Raw genomic sequence first — 21,196 nt, 5'->3', positions numbered from 1 at the left:
TACCTGGACTGTTCGAACATCGAATATAAAACATAGCACAGGAACTGTTAGATACATAGCACAGGCAGAGCTGGTCGAGGGCGACAGAGGAGACTCTGCAGCAGCCTGGGACTTACCTAGATCAGGAGCCGTTCCAGTATATCGTGCGCGTGGTGCGGACTTTGAACTTTTTGTAAACGGTGGCAAAATATGTGGTCTATGCAAAAATAATTAATTGTGCAGTGCGCATGTGAAAAATAAAGCACCATTGAACCATTGAACTATTGAGGAACATATCCTTTGGACCACAGTGTCCACACTGAACAGTTAGGCAAGTTAAATTAATCTCTATTGCCTGCACGTGATCCACATCCCGCCATTCTCTGCATATCCCTGTGCCTTTCTAAAAGCCTCTTAAATGCTTCTACCATATCTGCCTCCATCACCACCCTTGGTACAAGGTTCCAGGCACCCATTTCCCTCTGTGTCAAAGACTTGTCCAACACATCATTAAACTTTGCCCCTCTCACCTTAAAGCTATGCCCTCTAATCCTTGACATTTCCACCCTGGGTTTAAAGGTTCTGACTGTCTACCCTATCTATGCCTCTCATAATTTCGGAAGATTCTATCAGGTCTCCTCTCAGCCTCCGACACTCCAGAGAAAACTACCTAAGTTTGCCCAACCTCTCCTAATAGCTAATACCTTCTAATCCTGGCAAAATTCTGGTAAACCGCTCCTGCGCCCTATCAAAAGCCTTCACATCTTTCTTGTTATGGGGCGATCAGCACAGTACACCATACTCTAAATGCAGCCCAACCAAAGTCCTATGAAGTTGCAGCATGACTTCCTGACTCTCATACTCAATGCGCCGATCAATGAAGGTGAGCATACCATACGCCTTCTTTACCGCTCATGTTGCCACTTTCAGGGAGCTATTGACTTTAGATTTTAGACTTTACTTTAGACTTTAGAGATGCAGCACATAAACAGTCCCTTGCACACTGATGGGCAATCGCCCCATACACTAGCTCTACCCTACACAATGGTGACAATTTACAATTTTTTACCAAAACAAATTAACCTACAAACCTCTACGACTTTGGAGTGTGGAAGGAAAGCGGGGCACCCGGAGATAATCCACACAATCACAGGGACAGCATACCAACTCCATACATATAGCGCCCATAGTCAGGATTGAACCCGGGTCTTGCACACCGCTCTCTCCCATCTGGACAGCCAGAAGGGGGTCTACGTGAGGATGCTGTTCATAGACTACAGTTCAGCCTTCAACACGATAGTCCCCACCAGACTGGCCGGGAAGCTAATGGAATTGGGGTTCAACACCTCCCTGTGTGCCTGGGTCCTGGACTTTCTCACCGCCAGGCCCCAGGTAGTCAAGATGGGAGGGAATACATCGGAGACCCTCACCCTGAGCACAGGATCGCCCCAGGGTTGTGTCCTCAGCCCCCTATTGTACTCCCTGTACACACATGACTGTGTGGCTAGGTTCAGCTCCAATTCAATAATTAAGTTTGCTGATGACACTGTGGTGGTGGGCCTGATCTCAGACAGCGATGAGAAGGCCTACCGGGAGGAGGTGGCTGATCTAGCACTCTGGTGCCAGGATAACAGCCTCCTCTTGAACATCAAAAAAACGAAGGAGCTGATCATGGACTTTAGGAGGGCACATCATCCGAGGACGTACACTCCATTGAGGATAAATGGGGATCCTGTGGATAGGGTGAACTGTTTTAAATATCTGGGAGTCCACATCTCTGAGGATATGACATGGGCATCACACGCCTCAGCACTCGTGAGTAAGGCAAGGCAGCGCCTTTACCACCTCAGGCAATTGAGGAAATTCAGAGTGTCTCCGAGGATCCTCCAGTGCTTCTACGCAGCGGCGGTGGAAAGCATCTTGTCCGGGAACATTACCATCTGGTTTGGGAATTGCTCTGCCAAGGACAAGAAGGCTCTGCAGAGAGTAGTGCGTTCGGCCGAACGCACTATGGGAACTTCACTCACCCCCCTGCAGGAACTATACAACAGGAGGTGCAACTCCAGAGCAAACAAAATCATGAGAGACCCCTTCCACCCCTGCAACGGACTGTTCCAGCTGCTACGGTCAGGCAAACGCCTCCGTTGCCATGCGGTGAGAACGGAGAGGTTGAGAAGGAGTTTCTTCCCAGAGGCAATTTGGACTGTAAACGCCTATCTCACCAGGGACTAACTCTACAGAACGTTTTTCCTTCCATTATTTATTATGTAAAAGAATATGTGTGTTATGATTGTGTTTATAATTTGTTTGGTTGTTTTGTTGTTTGTCTTTTGCACAAAAGTCCGCGAGCATTGCCACTTTCATTTCACTGCACATCTCATATGTGTATGTGACAAATAAACTTGACTTGACTTGACTTGACTTGGGTCACTGGCCCTGTAAGGCAGTAACTTTACTGCTGCGCCATTGTGCCACCACTTTGGACTTGGACCCCAAGATTCCTCCGTACATCAATGGTGTTAAACATGCTTGCAAACCTGTTTTGCACCTCTTATACCCAACACAATCATCAAACCACTCATTGAATCAGGGTTGCTCCCTTGGTATCATCACAACAATAGACAGAGAATAAACTGGGCCATTAAGCTATGTCTAATGATGCAAATCTGCTGCTGCTGATAGCACAGAGCACATGGTGGATGCCCAGTTTCCATCTACTGAGTTTGCTGTGAATCTATCTTATCTGTCGCGATGTATGTGCCAAACTATACAGGCTGCTTGGCACACATGAATCATTTCACTTCCTGCTACTGAGCTAACAAGTATGTTTTTCTGCAGGCTTTCTGATATTCAAGTGACAGGGCACAGCAGCAGGTGAATCTCTTGAAATAGAATAATCATCCTGCTATCGATATTATCATCCTCCTGCCCTCCTGTTCTACATTAATTTACTTTTTTGAAATGTGTCAAATGTACCTCGAATTACGGTAAAAAGTTCATGCTTTTAATTGCGTTGTTCATTTTATAAAGTGAGAAAATAAGAATTCCTCAGAAGTACAATTATTGCAATGGTGTTGACATTGACACCATCGAGAAATTTCTTGCCCAATGCACTTGCCTGACACAGGAACATTCCAGTAATTGTGGGAAGGGGCTTCGGTGCATTGTTTAATTCAGCATGAACATTCAAGGGAAACCTCAGAGTTTCAAGCCTTGAGCTGCCAAGTGGGGCACACCTTTTCAGGTGAGGAACAGCATGAAAAATGTTTGAGGCAAGAGATATCAAATGCATGGTAGATTGCCTTTATCTACTCAATGGTTCAATGATAAATGTACCCAGGTACAGTGAAATCCTTTTGTTTTGGTAACTCTAGGTAACCTTTCGCTGTCTTGGCAGTGGGAAGTATATACCCCATTATAATTGTGAAGTACATAAAATAGCAACCTAGGCAACCTAGAGAAAAATACTTAATTTTCTTCTGAGTAATGCAGGAAGCTGGAAATGAACAATTTCTGAGTTTGAGTCTAGGGCTACAGATCTAATGGGCCAGCCAAATTAACTTCTAGTCAGGAGAGATTACTCAGAAGCAGCAGCGGGGAATATAAGAACAGAAGTAAAGGCACAAAGTGCTGGAGTAACTCAGCGGGTTCGGCGGCATCCCTGAAGAACATGGACAGGTGACGTTTCAGGTCAGGATCCTTGTTCAGGCATCAATGTGAAGGAAGGTCCAAACCCGAGACTTCACCTATCCAGAGATGCTGCCTGATCCACGGAGTTACTCCAGCACTTTGTGCCTTTTCTTGGTAAAATAGCATCTACAGTTCCTTATTTCTATATAAGAAGAAAAGAATTAGACGTTGAAGGTCACTTAACCCTTTTATGCCAACTTATCCTTTTTATTGGAGTATTGTGTGCAGTTTTGGTCTCCAAATCACAGTGAATGAAGGTGCTGGCTCGAAGGGCCTAATGGCCTACTCCTGCACCTATTGTCTAATGTCTATTGTCTATCCACCTGAGGCATCTTTTCAACAGCATCTTCAGTTTTATGTCAGGCAAAAAAGTGTTAATTGTACTTCCCACATTCATATCTAAATTGTACAAACAAAGAACTGCAGATGCTGGTTTGTACCAAAGATAGTTAAAAAATATTGGAGTAACTCAACAGGTCAGGCAGCATCCCAGCAGAAAAAGGATAGATGACGTTTCGGGTCAGGACCCTTCTTCAGACTGCTGAAGTTTTGTGTCCTGACCTGAAACGTCCCCTATTCCTTTTTTTCCAGAGATGCTGCCTGACCCGCTGAGTTACCTCAGCACTTTGTGTCTATCTTTCATATCTAAATTGTTGTGTTTAATTGTTGGAGTAAAGGGATGAAGCCAACAATTGCAACAGGAAGAACATACATTATACTTTTAAATTTAATGTGAAGTATTTAATGGAATTGAAGCATTGCAAATCCTGGCAATATAGAATAGGAATAGAGAGAGCTAGCTGTGAGGAGTGAAGGAGAGGGTCAGGGGCTTGGTACTCATAGCCAGTTGGTGAACAAACTCAATCTCATTAAGTTCCATTGCGTCCAATATGTGGACAGTGTTAGCGATGAATGAAAAATAACCTTGTGCAAAATGTAAGCCTTAAAATATATAACTGAGAGAGCTCCGACTAATGACTATATTCCCTCACACAAGACATGAACCAGGCTGTTGACTTCTCCTCAGAAGAGGTCATCTGCTCTGATACTGTATCAATGCAGTACTCAGGGCTACTACACACCAACGTTTAGGGTGGCACAGCGGCAGAGTTGGTGCCTAAAAACAACGCCAGGAACCTGGGATCGATCCAGACGGGTGTTGTCTGTAAGGAGTTGGTATGTTCTCGCCATGACCACGTTTAGGCTCATGATTAGCATCTCATCTTCAATATTCACATGGTTCAGACCTCAGGACTCAACACTGAATCTTACTTTTTTCAGATATCCTAACCTTTTTCAATTTTCATCAAGATTTAATTTAGTTTAGTTTAGTTTAAAGACACAGCGAGGAAACAGGTCCTTCGGCCACGTCACCACACCGACCAGTGATCCCCGCATACTAACACCTTCCTACACACACTAGAACACTTTACAATGTTACCAAGCCAATTAGCCTGCAAACTTGCACGTCTTTGGAGTGTGGGAAGAACCTGGAGAAAACCCATACATAGAAACGTAGAAACATAGAAACATAGAAATTAGGTGCAGGAGTAGGCCATTCGGCCCTTCGAGCCTGCACCGCCATTTAATATGATCATGGCTGATCATCCAACTCAGTATCCCGTACCTGCCTTCTCTCCATACCCTCTGATCCCCTTGGCCACAAGGGCCACATCTAACTCCCTCTTAAATATAGCCAATGAACTGGCCTCAACTACCCTCTGTGGCAGAGAGTTCCAGAGATTCACCACTCTCTGTGTGAAAAAAGTTCTCCTCATCTCGGTTTTAAAGGATTTCCCCCTTATCCTTAAGCTGTGACCCCTTGTCCTGGACTTCCCCAACATCGGGAACAATCTTCCTGCATCTAGCCTGTCCAACCCCTTAAGAATTTTGTAAGTTTCTATAAGATCCCCTCTCAATCTCCTAAATTCTAGAGAGTATAAACCAAGTCTATCCAGTCTTTCTTCATAAGACAGTCCTGACATCCCAGGAATCAGTCTGGTGAACCTTCTCTGCACTCCCTCTATGGCAATAATGTCCTTCCTCAGATTTGGAGACCAAAACTGCACGCAATACTCCAGGTGTGGTCTCACCAAGACCCTATACAACTGCAGTAGAACCTCCCCGCTCCTATACTCAAATCCTCTCGCTATGAAAGCCAACATGCCATTCGCTTTCTTTACTGCCTGCTGCACCTGCATGCCTACCTTCAATGACTGGTGTACCATGACACCCAGGTCTCGCTGCATCTCCCCCTTTCCCAATCGGCCACCGTTTAGATAATAATCTGCTTTCCCGTTTTTACATCAAAGGGAGACCGTACAAAGGCCGTATAGGCAACACCTGTTGTCAGGATCAAACCTGGGACTCTGGCGCTGTAAGGCAGCAACTCTACCACTGCGCCACCGTGCTGTCCGTCAACCGTTAAACATATCCACCTTCAAACATTGATTCAATTTACTTCTGCTTACAGATCGTTCTATATAACCAGCATATTTTTTTCATGTGGCTATGAAGTCTCCCTCTCATTTCCATCGGATTCTTTTTTTATCTATCCTGTGTCCTAATTCATCTCACACATCATCCAGACAAATCAACTGGAATTATTAAGCCTTCTTCACTCTTTTATGATAACACTAACACCATGGTATCATTTAAAAATAAATTGGATAGGCATATGGATGAGAAGGGAATGGAGGGTTATGGTATGAGTGCAGGCAGGTGGGACTAAGGGAAAATAATTGTTCGGCACGGACTTGTAGGGCCGAGATGGCCTGTTTCCGTGCTGTAATTGTTATATGGTTATTATGACATTCGGTTTCTCTGCATTCTTCAAGACATTCCCTTTGTTCCTTCACCCCTAACCCTTCTTTCCAACTTAAAACATCATTTTTTACTAACTTTTTCACTTCTGAAAAAAGTATATCAGCCTGAATATAAACTTAATTTCCCTGCTAAATATTTTCAGAATTTTCTTTTTTCTTTCAGATTACAGGGGCGGCACGGTGGCGCAATGGTAGAGTTGCTGCCTGACAGCACCAGAATCCAGTGTTCGATCCTGACTACAGGTGCTGTTTGTATAGAGTTTCTATGTTCTCCCCGTGACCTGTGTGGGTTTTCTCCGAGTGCTCTGCTTTCCTCCCACACTCTGAAGACATACATATTTGTAGGTAATTTGGCTTGGTAATATTATAAATTGTCATATATTGTAATCATGTATAGTCTTTCTGCTGACTGCTTAGCACGCAAAACAAGCTGTTCACTTTGTTGATAAGTCTAATTAGCGGCAGGCGGTGCAGTGATAGAGTCGCTGCCTTACAGCGCCAAAGTCCCAGGTTCGGTTCTGACTGTGGGTGCTATCTGTATAGAGTACATTATCCCCGTGACCTGCATGGGTCTTTTCTGGGTGCTCCGGTTTCCTCCCACACTCTAAAAATGTATGGGTTTGTAGGCTAATTGGTTTGGTATAATTGTAAACATGTGACAATTATAAAGCTAAACCTATAAGGATCAGTGAAATTCAATTGCAAAGTGCAAACTGCTGGAGGAATTCAGTGGATCGGGCAACATTTGTAGAGAGAATGGAGAAATTATGTTTTGGGTTGGGACCCTTCTAATTAAACTAGTCTGAAGAATGGTCCTGACAAAAAATAATTGCCTGTCCACAGACGCTGCCTTCCCTGTTGAGTTTCTCTAGCATTTTGTGTTTTGCTTAAGATTTCAGCATCTGCAGTTTTTTGTGACTCCAGTGAAATTCTATTAAGAGGTCCAAAGTTTCCAAGTGTAGGCTGCTGGTGGTAGAACCACCATTTCACGTGGCTTCCTGGTGCTCGCCAAATAGAAGCTTCCTGTGCAAGAACAAAATGTCCACCGTTCACTCTCAATACAAAATGTCCACCAGTCACTCACTTCATTAACTGTACTGCTCTCCAGAATCTCCTGCCCACATATTTCTCACTTGATATATTTTTTTAAATCAATGCAGCCACTCAGACTCGCATCCTGCTGCATTTTCTGCCTCTCTCTGCTGCCTACATTTTTCTCTCACTATGCCAGAGTTTTGCACGCCCACTCTTCACTCATCACCGGTGTGTTGAACAGTTGCTACACCAAGTGCTGGATTGTGGCTACAGAACCTGCCTGTTTCCTCACACCTCGGGTGGATGTTCAGAATGAGAAAGATTCAGGTAAGTCAGGGTCAGCTTGTTGTGTCTTACAATCGATGTTTGTCCACACGGCTACCAATATTCCATCCTTGCAGCCACTGCAGTCTGCTGGTTTAGTAGGGTCCTTTGCTCAGCTTGATGCTTCAGCGCCTGTATCACTCAGGCCACAAGTGCTACCTGGGGCGGCACAGAGGAGCATGGGGGCGGCGCATCGGCACAGCTGGTGGAGCTGCTGCCTCAAAGCACCAGAGACCCGGGTTTGATCCTGACCTCAGGTGCTGTCTGTGTGGACTTTGCACCCCAGTGATCGTGTGGGTTTCCTCCGGGTGCTCCAGTTTCCTCCCACATTGCAAAGACGTGTGGATTTGTAGGTTAATTGTTTTCTGTAAAACAAAAATTTACGTTTTAGTGTGTTTGGGGTGGATGAGAAAACAGGATAAAAAACTAGTGTGAAGGGGTGATCGAGAGTAGGCATGGATGCAGTGGGTCAAAGGGCCTGGTACCATGCTGTATCTCTAAACTGAATGTAACGTTGGTATCTTTCTATAGAAAGATGCACATGGGGTCAGAACCGATGGTGGAAGATAACTTAACTGATGCATTAATATCATACATTGTAGTAGTTATATCATCACTATTTATGCCATGGGGTATGGTTACAGACGATCACATGGCTGGGCATTTATTACCCACTTTCAGTGTGATTTGAGTAATATAAAATATTGTACACTACACCATGCATTTCTAGCAGTGGCTTAAATTGGGCGGAACTATATTCAGAATAATGGCATGGATGCTCAGAAAAATAGACTGATATTGATATATATATATATTTGTAACTGTGTATTAACGTGACCTATTTCATTTACAAAGTTAGGATGACCTAGTGATTTCTATGATTATATTTCAAATTTGACATTTCACTTCTTTTAACCATATTTAATATTTAGTATTATTAATATTAATGTTTAATATTATTAATAAAATTAATATTTTTAATAAATATATATTTTTATTCTTCCTTATCCTTATGCTTGTGTGTAGGTTCACCTGGCTGAAGGTGTTGATTTGAGTGTTTGTATTGACCATTTGAAATAGTAGCTAGGAATCAGCGAGTTTTCATGAAGCCACACATATCTCTCAATGTGCCCAGCCTTCTCAGCAAGAAAGAGTTGCCATGCAACCAAGGGAGGCAGAAACATTCTGACGTGATCACAGGGATGTGAACATCACAGGAGAAGGATGGTGAGGGACATAAATAATGCAGCAAAAGATGCAGTTTGGGCTTGGTTCCCCTTTGGATGCATCGGGAATGTGAATGAAATAAAGGAAGAGGAAATGATTTTGTGGCTCACACAGCTTAATGACCAGGCATTATATTAAACATGAAAACACCCTCAGTATTAGAAAGTAAATCTACATGAAAGATCATTTTTTTAAATATTTGGTTTGCAAAAAGAGAGATTACACACAATCTTCAACCCAATTATTCCGTAACTTTACTATTTTGCTGAAGCAATCGCTTGAAAATAATTCTGTCAATGCTAATCTCGGCAATGCATTCTACATGGAACTGGAATTAACCCTGCTATGATTTACTGGCGTTGGAAAGGTTATTTATTGTCTGCAAAATAATCTGCGGGCGCCTTTTTTAGATTTTGGACACGCAAACACACGGTGAACATGGATGACTCATTAATATAAAAGATGCAGAGCACATCGTCAAAGAAACTATTGCAGGGAGTGTAAGCTCTAGAGTGAGAGACTACTTGAATGTTCAATGCATTCACTTTCTCATTAAGTACAGTACTGCCATCAGCCCTTATGTATCACAAATAATACTGAACCAAGAATTTAATGGAGCACAATCAACAATTAGATGAAAATCTGTTTCGTGGAAATAAAAAATCTAGTAATGAACAATGGTGTGGTTGTTAAGTAGAAAAAATGTTTCTGCCAGGAATTTCAGCGGGCAGCATGCCATTTTTGCAATTAAATTCATTTAGACTGCTGAAGCCTCACGTAGTGGTTTTAAATGAGGAGTGTCTTTAGAATTGAAGCTTTAATCATTGAAATGCTGAGAACTTGCATAGTTCTGACACTTTGTTCTGTTCCCCACAGTAATCTTGTCAAACCATCGGTGCATTGCTCTTTCAAGGGAGCTGTGGAAGGTACTTGAGAGCTTAGTTTGGGGAGAATAGTTTACAGTGTTTGTAGGACGGTGTGGTGGCGCAGCGGCAGAGTTGCTGCCTTACAGCGCCAGAAAACTGGGTTTGATCCTGACTACAGGTGCTGTCTGTATGGAGTTTGTACGATCTCCCTGTGATCACGTGGGTTTTCCCCGGGTGCGCCAGTTTCCTCCCACACTCCAAACACGTACAGGTTTGTAGGTGAACTGGCTTCTGTAAAATTTGTAAATTGTTCCTAGTGTGTAGGGTAAAACTAGTGTATGGAGGGAGATCGCAGGTCGGCAAAAGTGGGATAACATAGAACTGGTTTACGGGTGATCATGTGATTTTCATGAACTTGGTGGGCTGAAGACCCTGTTCCCGCCTTGTATCTCTAAACTAATGCCCCTATCCTACTTAGGAAACCTGAACGGAAACCTCTGGAGGCTTTGTGCCCCACCCAAGGTTTCCGTGCGGTTCCCGGAGGTTCCTGGAGGTTTTTGTCAGTCTCCCAACCCGCTTCCACTACCTGCAACCACCTGCAACCTCCAGGAACCGCTCGGAAAACTTGAGTGGGGCGTAAAGCCTCCAGAGTTTTCCATTCAGGTTTCGTAAGTGGGACAGGGGCATTTACTAAAGTGTTGGAGTTCTGGGACAGTATTCAAAAGATAGTTCTGGGGAACTAACATAAAATGTGGGATTTCTATGCAAGAAAGGAAAATAAACTACAATGACAAATTGTTATTACAGTAGGAGATATTGTGAAGGTCATTTTTTCAGGTACTGTTAATTTTTAGAGATAGAACGTGGAAACCGATCCTTCAGCCTACTGAGTCCACACCGACCAATGATCACCCGTACACTAGTTCTATCCTACATACTAGGGACGATTTATAGAAGTCAATTAACCTACCAATCCGCACATCTTTGGGATGTGGGTGGAAATCGGAGCACGCGGAGGTAACACACACGGTCATGGGAAGAAGGTGCAAACTCTGTACAGATAGTGCCCATAGTCAGGATAGAACTGAGGTCTCTGGTGCTGTGAGTTAGCAACTCTACCGATGCACCACTGTGCTGCCTGTTATATGACAATATCTGAAGTTACGGCGAGTTTGGTAAAAAAAATAGTAAACGAAAACTGGAGGAACACAATGTGGCTAAATAGAATGAACAGAAACATTTCAGAAAGGAAGGAAATAAATTAAGAGAGTTCTGAGAGCCTTGTGAATTTAATTGAACAGAACTACATTCGGTTGGCTACATTCCAGTTACTCTAACAATCATATAGGATCAATATTAATCATATATGCTTCTTGATGAAAAGTACTGATGAAGGAAAGTAAATCAAATCATGTATATTTCATTAATTATATCCAATTAAGATAAGATCTTGTACTAATGTACTTTATAAAAATAATCAAACAAAATGTTGATTGTGGGGATGTTAGAGCCAATGAATAAAAACCTGGTCAAGTGTTTAGGGTTAGTTTAGATTAGAAATACTGCGTGGAAACAGGCCCTTCAGCCCACCGAGTCCACGTCGTTCAACAATCAAGCATCTAGCCAACGGATTCAGAGCAATGTGCAGAATAGTCTTTTATACAGTGAATAGCAATAATTGGAACTCAATGCCTACAAGGGTAATGAAAACATAGATGATCAATGAGATCAAATGGAATTTGTATAGATACCGAGGAAATTAGCTTGCGGGCCTAGAAGGATGGAATGGAGGAAGGTATTTTTAGTTTAGTTTATTGTCACATGTACTGAGGTGGAGTGAAAAGCTTTTTGTTGCTCGCTATCCAGTCAGCGGAAAGACTATACTTGATTACAATCAAGCCGTCCACAGTGTACACATACAGGATAAAGGAAATAACATATAGTGTAAGATAAACTCCAGTAAAGTCCAATTTTGATGGTCCAAGGGTCTCCAGTGAGATATATTTTAGCTTAGGACCGCTCTCTAGTTGTTGATGGTTCATTTGCCTGATAACAGTTGGGAAGAAACTGTCCCTGAATTTGGAGGTATGCATTTTCAAACTTCTGTAACTCTTGCCTGATGGGAGAGGGTGACTCACCTTGATAATGCTGGTGTCCTTACCAAAGCAGTGTGCATTGTAGATGGAGTCATTAGAAGGGAGGTTGGTTTGTGTGTTTTACAGATGGTTGGGATGGAGACAATGGGCTGAATGGCTCCTTTGTGTCCTGTAACGTCTCGATAAGACTATTTTCTAGTAGTTCGATTTCTCCCTTTTTTGGCATGATTGGTGCAGAATAAAGGGGACCAAAATAATAGTTAAATTGAGAAAACCTCACCATCTGAAATCATTACTGCAGGAGAGTGGGAGAGTTTGGTTACATTACATTCTCCATGGTAACTACAGAGGCTGTCATAGAGATGAGGGACAATGGAGGGGGAGGAAAATATAGCAGAGGGAAAGGAATGGCAATGGCACTGCAGTTTCTAGGTTGCTTGATCTTGCTGCTTCTTAAGGCAAATAACAAAGGTAGTGCTGTGAACAAAACATTCTCTATTGAAGTGACATTCACAACAAGGCATCAAAGGTCACCCACTGAGTTCTTTAAGGTGCTTTAATCGGCATGTACGCTGTATTTCTTCTCTTAAAATAAGTAATAAACCCACACAAATCATCACCTTTGCAAGCAAACAATCTTGCCATGAATTAAATATCTGCAAGGGCGTGCGGTGGTGCAGTGGTAGATTTGCTGCCGTACAGCAACAGTGGCCCGGGTTCGACTCTGACTACGGGTGCTGTCTGTACGGAGTTTGTACGTTTTCCCTGTGACCGTGTGGGTTTTCTCCGAGTGCCCCAGTTCCCTCCCACACTTCAAAGACGTACAGGTTTGTATGTTATTTGGCTTCTAAAATTGTAAACTGTCCCTAGTGTTTAGGATAGTGTTAGTATATGGGGTGATCACTGGTCGCCACATGCTCGTTGGGCCGAAGGGGCTGTTTTCGCGCTGTATCTCAAAAGTTTAAAGTCCAAAGTAAAATCCTTGTGTCTCCATCTGCTCTAATCTCTCATGGCCATTACATGGTAACATTTGCTGCACTTCATGACCCAGAGTGAAGTGGACATGTGCCCAGACTTTGCAGGCAGGCACACCACCCATCAGCAATGTTAATCTCTGACTTTCATCCAATACTATTCCTATTCTCTTTATTAAGGTAACTTATTTGCTGAAAATGCCGGGATGTATTGCAAATCTATTTCTCACGATATATTATTCTCCTTCATTAACATACATTTCCACCACAGCCCTTAGCTTTATTTTACTTAATCTTTTTGTAATCTCTGTAGCAGGCTACCTGTGCGTATGTTGGTGAAACTGATGATTTATTTAGCATCTCCCAGGAAACTCAGCTGCTCAGCCCATTGTTTGAATCTGTAGAAGGGTCTCGACCAGAAACGTCACCCATTCCTTCTCTCCAGAGATGCTGCCTGTCCCGCAGAGTTACTCCAGCATTTTATCTCTATCTTCGGTTGAAACCAGCATCTGCAGGGCCTGTTTCCTTCCTACACAGTCCACGGTTTAGATTGTTTTCATTCCTCTTCAGATGGACCATCATCAAATCCCTTCTGCAATGCTGCTGTTGCATTGTTTCTTGTAAGATCACTTATGCCTTATGCCTTTTTGGATTCTTACACACCGCTGTTTAAGCATATGTTTATTCTTTATGTAGTTATGTATCTTGGTGCTCTTTTTTTGTATGACTGTATGGTAAATCAAATGTTACTCTACCTCGGTTCACGTGTCAATAAAGGACCATTGAACTGCAGATGCTTGTTTACCGAGGAAAGACTGAAAATGGTGGAGTAACTCAGCGGGCCAGACAGCATCTCTGGCGAACATGGATAGGTGACATTTACGGTTGGGATTACCCCAATCGTCACCCATCCATATTCTCCAAGAATGCTGGCTGATCTGCTGAGTTACTCTAGCATGTGGTGCCTTTGGAGTCATAGTCAGAGTGTGGAAACAGGCCCTTCAGGCCCAACGCCCACACTGACCAATCACTTGGCAGAAGGGCCTGTTTCCACACTGTATCTCTCAAGTGCAAAATAAATCTGATGGATGAGTTGTTCACATATGAAGTACATTATAGCTCCAGTTGGTCCCTGAAGGATGTTGTAAATGTAGTTCAGATATTGTTTTATACAGTAGCCGTGGATCTGAGTTCAGAGCCATTAAAATCAATTCCATTTCTGTTCCAGACTTATTCCAGATCAGGCAATACTCCTGTGCAAACCCTGCACAAATAGAAAGATGCATCTGATCCACTAAGGTAGTACAATATCTACACAATTGCATTTACTGTTTAGTGTAGAGATATAGCGAGGAAACAGGCCCTTCGGCCCACCGAGTCTGTGCCAACCAATGATCACCAACACTCTGTTTCTATGTTATCACAGCTCTGCATCCTACACACGAGTGGCAATTTTTACAGAAGTCAATTAACCTATTAACCTGGAGAAAAAAGATGGGTGATGTTTTGTGTCACAACCCTTTTTCAGACATATCCTAACCCTAATCGGAAACATCACCCACCCTTTTTCTCCAGAGGGGCTGCCTGACCCGCTGAGTTGCTCAAGCACATAGAATTTATCTTTTGTATAAACAGTATCTGCAGTTCTTTGTTTCTAACCTACAAACCTGTACATCTTTGGAATGTAGGAGGAAACCGGAGCGCCCGGAGGAAACCCAGGGAGAACGTGCAAACTCCATACACACAGCACCTGTAGTTTGGATCGAACCTAGGTCTCTGGCACTATGGGGCAGCAGCACTACCAGCTGCACTACTGTGCTGCCCTCACTGAGAAAAGGAATAGGTGACATTTCGGGTCAGAATAACCTTTGCAGACTGGGAGATAGAGGTGGGGGAGAGATGGAAAACTGGAGGTCATAAAAGGCCAGAACAAATCAGGACCAGCAGAGGATGACCTCAGGATGGGTGGAACCCATAATGGTCCATTGTTGGCTGGGGAAGAGGTGATAATGAGAGGGATTATAAGGATGTGAACAGTGGAACTGGTAGGACAACTAAGGTTGAGGAGAGAGGGGAGGGGAAGGAATGCAGGAGTTACTTCAAATTAGACAAATCAATTTTGCACGGGTGAAAACGTGGAAATTGGTATTTTTGTTAGATAGAAGTTTAGGTGGACATTTTTAGCTGTATTTTAACTTAGAAACTTAACCTAGATTGAAACAGCAGCAAGCTACAGTTGGTTGATACGGAAGGCTATATCGGAGTTAAATTTTTCAGAAATTACTTAGCCATCCGAACTCAACCGTGCAACATTCAACTTATTTGATTCTTTTAGCAAACATTAGTGGTGTTTTTATCGCAATATGAAGTATTTGTGGTGTTTTTAACCCTGCTTATGAAGTGGCGGGAAAACGGCAGCCATCTTGGATTTTCATTTCACTGCGCGTGGGTACAGCAGTCGTGTGGACTACAAGCAGCATTCATTGGCGGACATTGTGGGACAACATAAAGGGAAGTAGCCTCTTGATTTCATTATTATTGATTGAATCGCTGAGATACACTGTAGAACAACACAATTAAGTATGGCCATATTATACAGCATCGGAAGCATACTGTTGTTATGCCCGTTTGTGAGACAACAAATTCAACCATTGGAAACAAACTCTACAGATAACCAACACCTGGATTTTCATAGTGAGTTTTTACACTTATTCCTGAGAGACGATTGCATGAGATACACATCAATTTACATCACCAGTTACAGACTCTTGTCTAAACCAGCAATCTGTACGACTATTGAACTGAGGCCGAAGAAACACATTGGGTTTCTCATTACTCTGCTGTTTTCTGGGGATGTTAGTCTAAACCCTGGGCTTTCAAACTGTGGGAGCTGTAATAAACTGGTAACAAAACACAGAAGAAAACTTCAGTGCATAGATTGTGATGCAATGTATCATGTCAAATGTATTGACATGACTGTCAAGGAATATATGAACATTACAAAGCAGAATCTTTCATGGCAATGCACAAATTGTAAACCTGAACCATGTAGAATAGAATGCTTTTAATTGTCATTCAAACAACTTGGTTTGAACGAAATTGCATTTTCTACAGTTTTTACATTACAAAAAATCCCAAGACCCACACTTAACACAGTTTACATAAACATCCATCACAGTGAATCTCCAACACCTCCTCACTGTGATGGAAGGCAAAGTCTTATCTCTTCCCTTTGTTCTTCTCCCGCGGTCCAGCAGTCCAACTGCAGCGTCGAGGCGAACTGGGGCTCCGATGTTAAAGCCCCTGGCGGTCGATGGTAAGTCCTGAGGCCGTTAAGCCGCACCGGGCGATGTTAGGCCCCGCCTCCGTGTCCTTTAAACCCCGCGATTCCAGCGGGAGAAGTTGCCGTTGTGGAACTTCGAGGAGTGACATCCCACCAGGGACCTGCGAGCTCCCGATGTTCCTGTCGGCCAGGACTGCGGCCGGAGTCTCCGAATCTCCGAAGTCGGGTCGCAGCCTTGCGCCACCACAGCTCTCCCCGCTCCGAAGACGGCCAGCTCTGAAGGTGGCGAATCCGCAGGCTCCGCACTGGAGCCCTCAGGTTAGTCCCAGCCGGAGGCCATCGCCGGCTCCATGATGTTAGGCCCAACGACACCGGAGACCTGACGGAAAAAGTCAGGTCCCGTACAGGGAAGAGATTAATGGTTTTCCCCACATCCCACCTCCACCTCCACCCCCCCATAGCTAAAAAAATAATAAAAACTAGGCTCAAGGCATACATTTAACAAGACAAAAATTTAAAAAAATACAGACGCCTGTAGTCGAGCCGCTGCCGATTGGCGCCGCCACTTACATGTGGGGTGCGCAATGAGATGGTAACAAGCCAGCACTAGGGTATAGAATGTGATGGATGTCAAAGATGGATACATGCTGCATGTGGTGGAGTGGATGATGTAACATGCAGCCGCTTTGAAGGGAAAAATAGTGTCTGGATATGTCCAATATGTGAAATTATGAACATTTCTGATACATTGTTTAATTCATCATTTGAAAGTAATAGATCAAACCGTTTTTTTAATCCTGAATGATGATGATGGAGGTGACACATTTATTGGTAATATAACACCCCCTAAACCTCATAGAGCCCCGAAGACAGTTAAAAACAAGCTAACCAAATGGAAAGGCAGGAACTCACTAAATTATGGTAGTAAATTTTCAGAGCATTAGGAATAAAACCTCTGAAGTAAAGGTACCTTTGGATCAGTATAATCCTGATATTGTACAGGGGACAGAAACTTGGCTTTCACAGGACATTAATAGTAATGAGATTTTCCCGGATACATATGATATCTATTGAAGGGACAGACGGGACGGGATTCATGGTGGCATCTTTATAGCATGTAAAAAGCATATTGTTATGATTCGTAAAGAAGAGTTTGAAGTAGATAGTGAATTAATGTGGAACCAAATTAAATTGAAAGGACGGCACTCACTTTTAATAGGTACTGTACTGCTTATAAGCCCAGACATGATGATAAACAGTTTGTAAATGAACTTGGGAATTAATTTGAGAAAATAGGCAATAAAGGCAAGGGATACAATATAGTACTTTCAGGTGACTTTAATCAGCCTAATGTTAATTGTGAAGACTCATCAATAGTGCAGGATCAATCGGCATCCAAGAATACAGCTGAACTACTACTGGGGGCTGTAATGGGTTTTGGACTGAACCAACAGGTTAATAAACCAACAAGAAGATGTAACATTTTAGACTTGGTATTCACAAATAACACCAGTCTTGTTTAGGGTACTAAGGTGGAAGCAGGTGGAAGGGACCATGACATAGTTATTGTTGACCTGGATCTGACAGCCAAGTGGCAATGACAACCTAGAAGGAAATGCTACGTATAGCGGAAAGCAAACGAGAAACTGATCAATGCAGATCTGGATGCTTTACGGGACCGTTATCTCTCAATGGGGAATGCTTCTATTCAGAAGTGGGACACTTTTGAAACCGAAATAAAGCAGGTCAAGGAGAGACATATTCCAAAAAAAAAACAGCAGCCAAACCAAGTACCCAATCCTGGTTCACCAGACATTGCCACTGAAAACCACAGCACATACAACATTGGTTAGACCCTTACTGGAATACACTTCATGCGTTTGGGACCCATACAAAACTGGTCATATCAACAAACTAGAAGAGGTACAGAGGAACGCAGCACACTTTTGCATGGGGAACTACAATAGAGGTAGCAGTGTCACCCAGATGCTGTCCGACCTGGTGTGGGAAATGCTGGAAACAGGAAGTCAAGTCGTCAAGTCAAGCCAACTTTATTTGTCACATACACGTACAAGATGTGCAATGAAATGAAAGTGGCAATGCCTGTGGATTGTGCAAAAACTACAGAACAGAATAGAACAGAATCAGTATTTACATGTTAGAAAAAACCCAACAATTTAAAAAATACACAACACAACAATAAATTAGTGCAGTAAATTAGTACCTGGTGAGATAAGAGTTTACAGTCTTGATGGCCTGTGAGATGAAACTCCGTCATCCGTCCTCTCTGTTTTCACGGCAGGACAGCGGAGCCGTTTGCCTGACCGTAGCAGCTGGAACAGTCCATGGCTGGGGTGGTAGGGGTCCCCCATAATGTTGCTGGCTCTGGATCTGCGCCTTCTGATGTATAGGTCCTGCAAGGGGGGTGGGGGGGGGGGGGGGGGGGAGTGTAATTCCCATAGTGTGTTCGGCCGAACGCACTAATCTCTGCAGAGCCTTCCTGTCCTGGGCAGAGCAGTTCCCAAACCAGATTGTGATGTTGCCGGCCGAGATACTTTCTACAGCCCCAGAGTAGAAGCACTGAAGGATCCTCAGAGAGACTCTGAATTTCCTCAGCAGCCTGAGGTGGTAAAGGCGCTGCCTTGCCTTCCTCACCAGTGCTGCAGCATGTATTGCCCACGTCAGATCCTCCGTGATTTGGTGACTAGCCATGTTGTACAAGATTCACAAGGGGATAGTGGGCATAACTGCAGATAGATACATAACATACTCAACAGAAAAGAGTAATGATATGCAAATAGAAACCCCATTCACCAGGACAGATATTTATAAGAACTCATTCTTTGTAAGAACCTTAAGGGAATGGAATAAACTAGACAACAATATAGTAAATTCACCTTCACTAGACAGTTTTAAGGGGGCACTAACAGCACATTAGTATGCACAACACATTCAAGTTGGCGATATGAAGAGTACTGCCCTGCTGACTGCAAATTCAGAAGGTTCAGAAGGTTCAATGCTCGTACCGTTGAGTTGTTAGCTGCCCAAGCGAAATGTGAGGTGCACTTCCTTCAATTTTCATGTGGCCTCGTTGAGATAGTGGAGGAGGCCCAGGACAGAAAGGTCAGTATGGGTCAGTCATATAAACAATCAGTTTAATATTAGAGCTGCAGCGTTGAAACAGGCCCTTCGGCCCACTGAGCCTGCTACGACCAGCAATCATCCCATTCACTAGTTCTATCCTACACCCAACTAGGGATAATTTACAGAAGACAGTTAACCTCCAATCCTGCAACCCAGGCAGTCACAGAGAGAACGTACATACTCTGCACTGAGGTCAATGTCAGGATTGATCCCGAGTCTCAGGCACTGTGAGGAAGCAACTCTACAGCTGTGCCACTGTGTGCCACTGAGCAAAATGGTGTCGGGACCCAGTAAGAAATGGAAACAGATGGGACAGTTACCTAGTGTAGTTAATGTAGCACTTGGAGCACACAGCAGGGATCATGGACATAAAAAGATGCAGAATGGGATGAATCTGTGAGGACAGAGAATTTCTAGCACTCTTTAAAATGGATGTTAAAACATTCATCTAACCAAGGGTGCGGTCAACATTTTAATGGCCCCTGATTTGACGGTGCTAATCTTTGCCAGATTACACTCCTGGGAAATGCACTGTGATTCTTCACTACATTATTAAAGGTATGAAATGCTAGTTATTTTGTTTTCCTGGCTGATAAAAGAACTACATTGAATTATGTATTTGCATGGAGCTTATAAATTAGTGACCATGATTCCAGTTAAAATTCCTTCCACATAAAAAAAAGCAAGATCATTAATTCACAGATGTGGTGTAAACTAGAAATTATAAATATTTTTCTATAAATCGATGCCCTGTTAATGAGTTACTTGTTAGTGTTTTTTATAGTGCGTATTCTCTAATTGTAAGCAATGCCAGAGGATATCATTAATGGTAACCTTCAGTATTCTCGATCAAAATTCTCGGACTTCTCCCAAACCTCCCATATTCCACACATTGACTAAAGATCTGGTGCAACGCTAGTCTGCGGAAGGGTTTTGACACAAAACATCACCTAATCCTTTTCTCCAAAGATGCTGCCTGACCCACTGACTTACTCCAGCATTTTGTGTTTATCTTCGATGCAATTCCAGTATCTGTTCAGTCGCAACTTTCTGCAATAACATGGTGGGAGGAGGTCGGTGGTAGGTGATGGTATGTAGGGCTTTGGAATTTTCCCCTTGTGTTAAAGATACAGCGCAGAAACAGGCCCTTTGGCCAACCGAGTCCATGTGGAACAGCGATCATCCCGTACACTAGCACTACTCGACACACTAGGGACAATTACAATGTTATCAAAGCCAATTAACCGACAAACCCGTACGTCTTTGGAGAATGGGAGGAAACAGGAGCACCCAGAGAAAACCCACGTGGTTAGAGAGAGAATGTACAAACTTCCTACAGACAGCACCCGTAGTCAGGATCAAACCCAGGTCTCTGGTGCTCCACCGCTGCGCCACTGTGCCATCCCCGAAACAGATTTAGGTTTATTATTGTCACGTGTACCAAGGTACAGTAAATGGCTTTGCTTTGCATGCTATCCAAATAGATTAGCTATGTCATAAATAAATACAAACAAGTCAAACTTAAGTACAATGGATAGAGCAAGGGGATGATAGAGAGTACAGAATATAGTTCTCAGCATTATAGCAAATTAGTTATGGAATCAATAGAATGATGAATCATGGAAACAGGCTTTTCGGCCCAACTTGCCCATGCTGACCATGATGTCCCATCTACACTAGTCCCACCCTCCTGCATTTGGCCCATGTCACTCTAAAGTTTTCCTATCCATGTACTTGTCCAAATGTCTTTTAA

General features: G+C 43.2%; 1 protein-coding gene across 1 annotated transcript in view; it reads left to right on the top strand.

The window, feature by feature from the left end:
- Positions 1-7,742: 7,742 nt before the first annotated feature.
- gap43 (growth associated protein 43) overlaps positions 7,743-21,196 on the top strand; it is a 215,262-nt gene continuing 201,808 nt past the window's right edge. The window contains exon 1 of the mRNA XM_055644558.1: positions 7,743-7,856. Within this exon, the coding sequence (XP_055500533.1) occupies positions 7,833-7,856 (24 nt within the window). The 5' untranslated portion in view covers positions 7,743-7,832. The remainder of the gene's footprint in view (positions 7,857-21,196) is intronic.

The sequence above is a fragment of the Leucoraja erinacea genome, chromosome 13 (genome assembly GCF_028641065.1).
Source record: "Leucoraja erinacea ecotype New England chromosome 13, Leri_hhj_1, whole genome shotgun sequence".
Classification (NCBI taxonomy): Eukaryota; Metazoa; Chordata; class Chondrichthyes; order Rajiformes; family Rajidae; genus Leucoraja; species Leucoraja erinaceus.
Note: the sequence above shows the minus strand (reverse complement) of the source record. Positions and strands in the feature narration are given on the sequence as shown.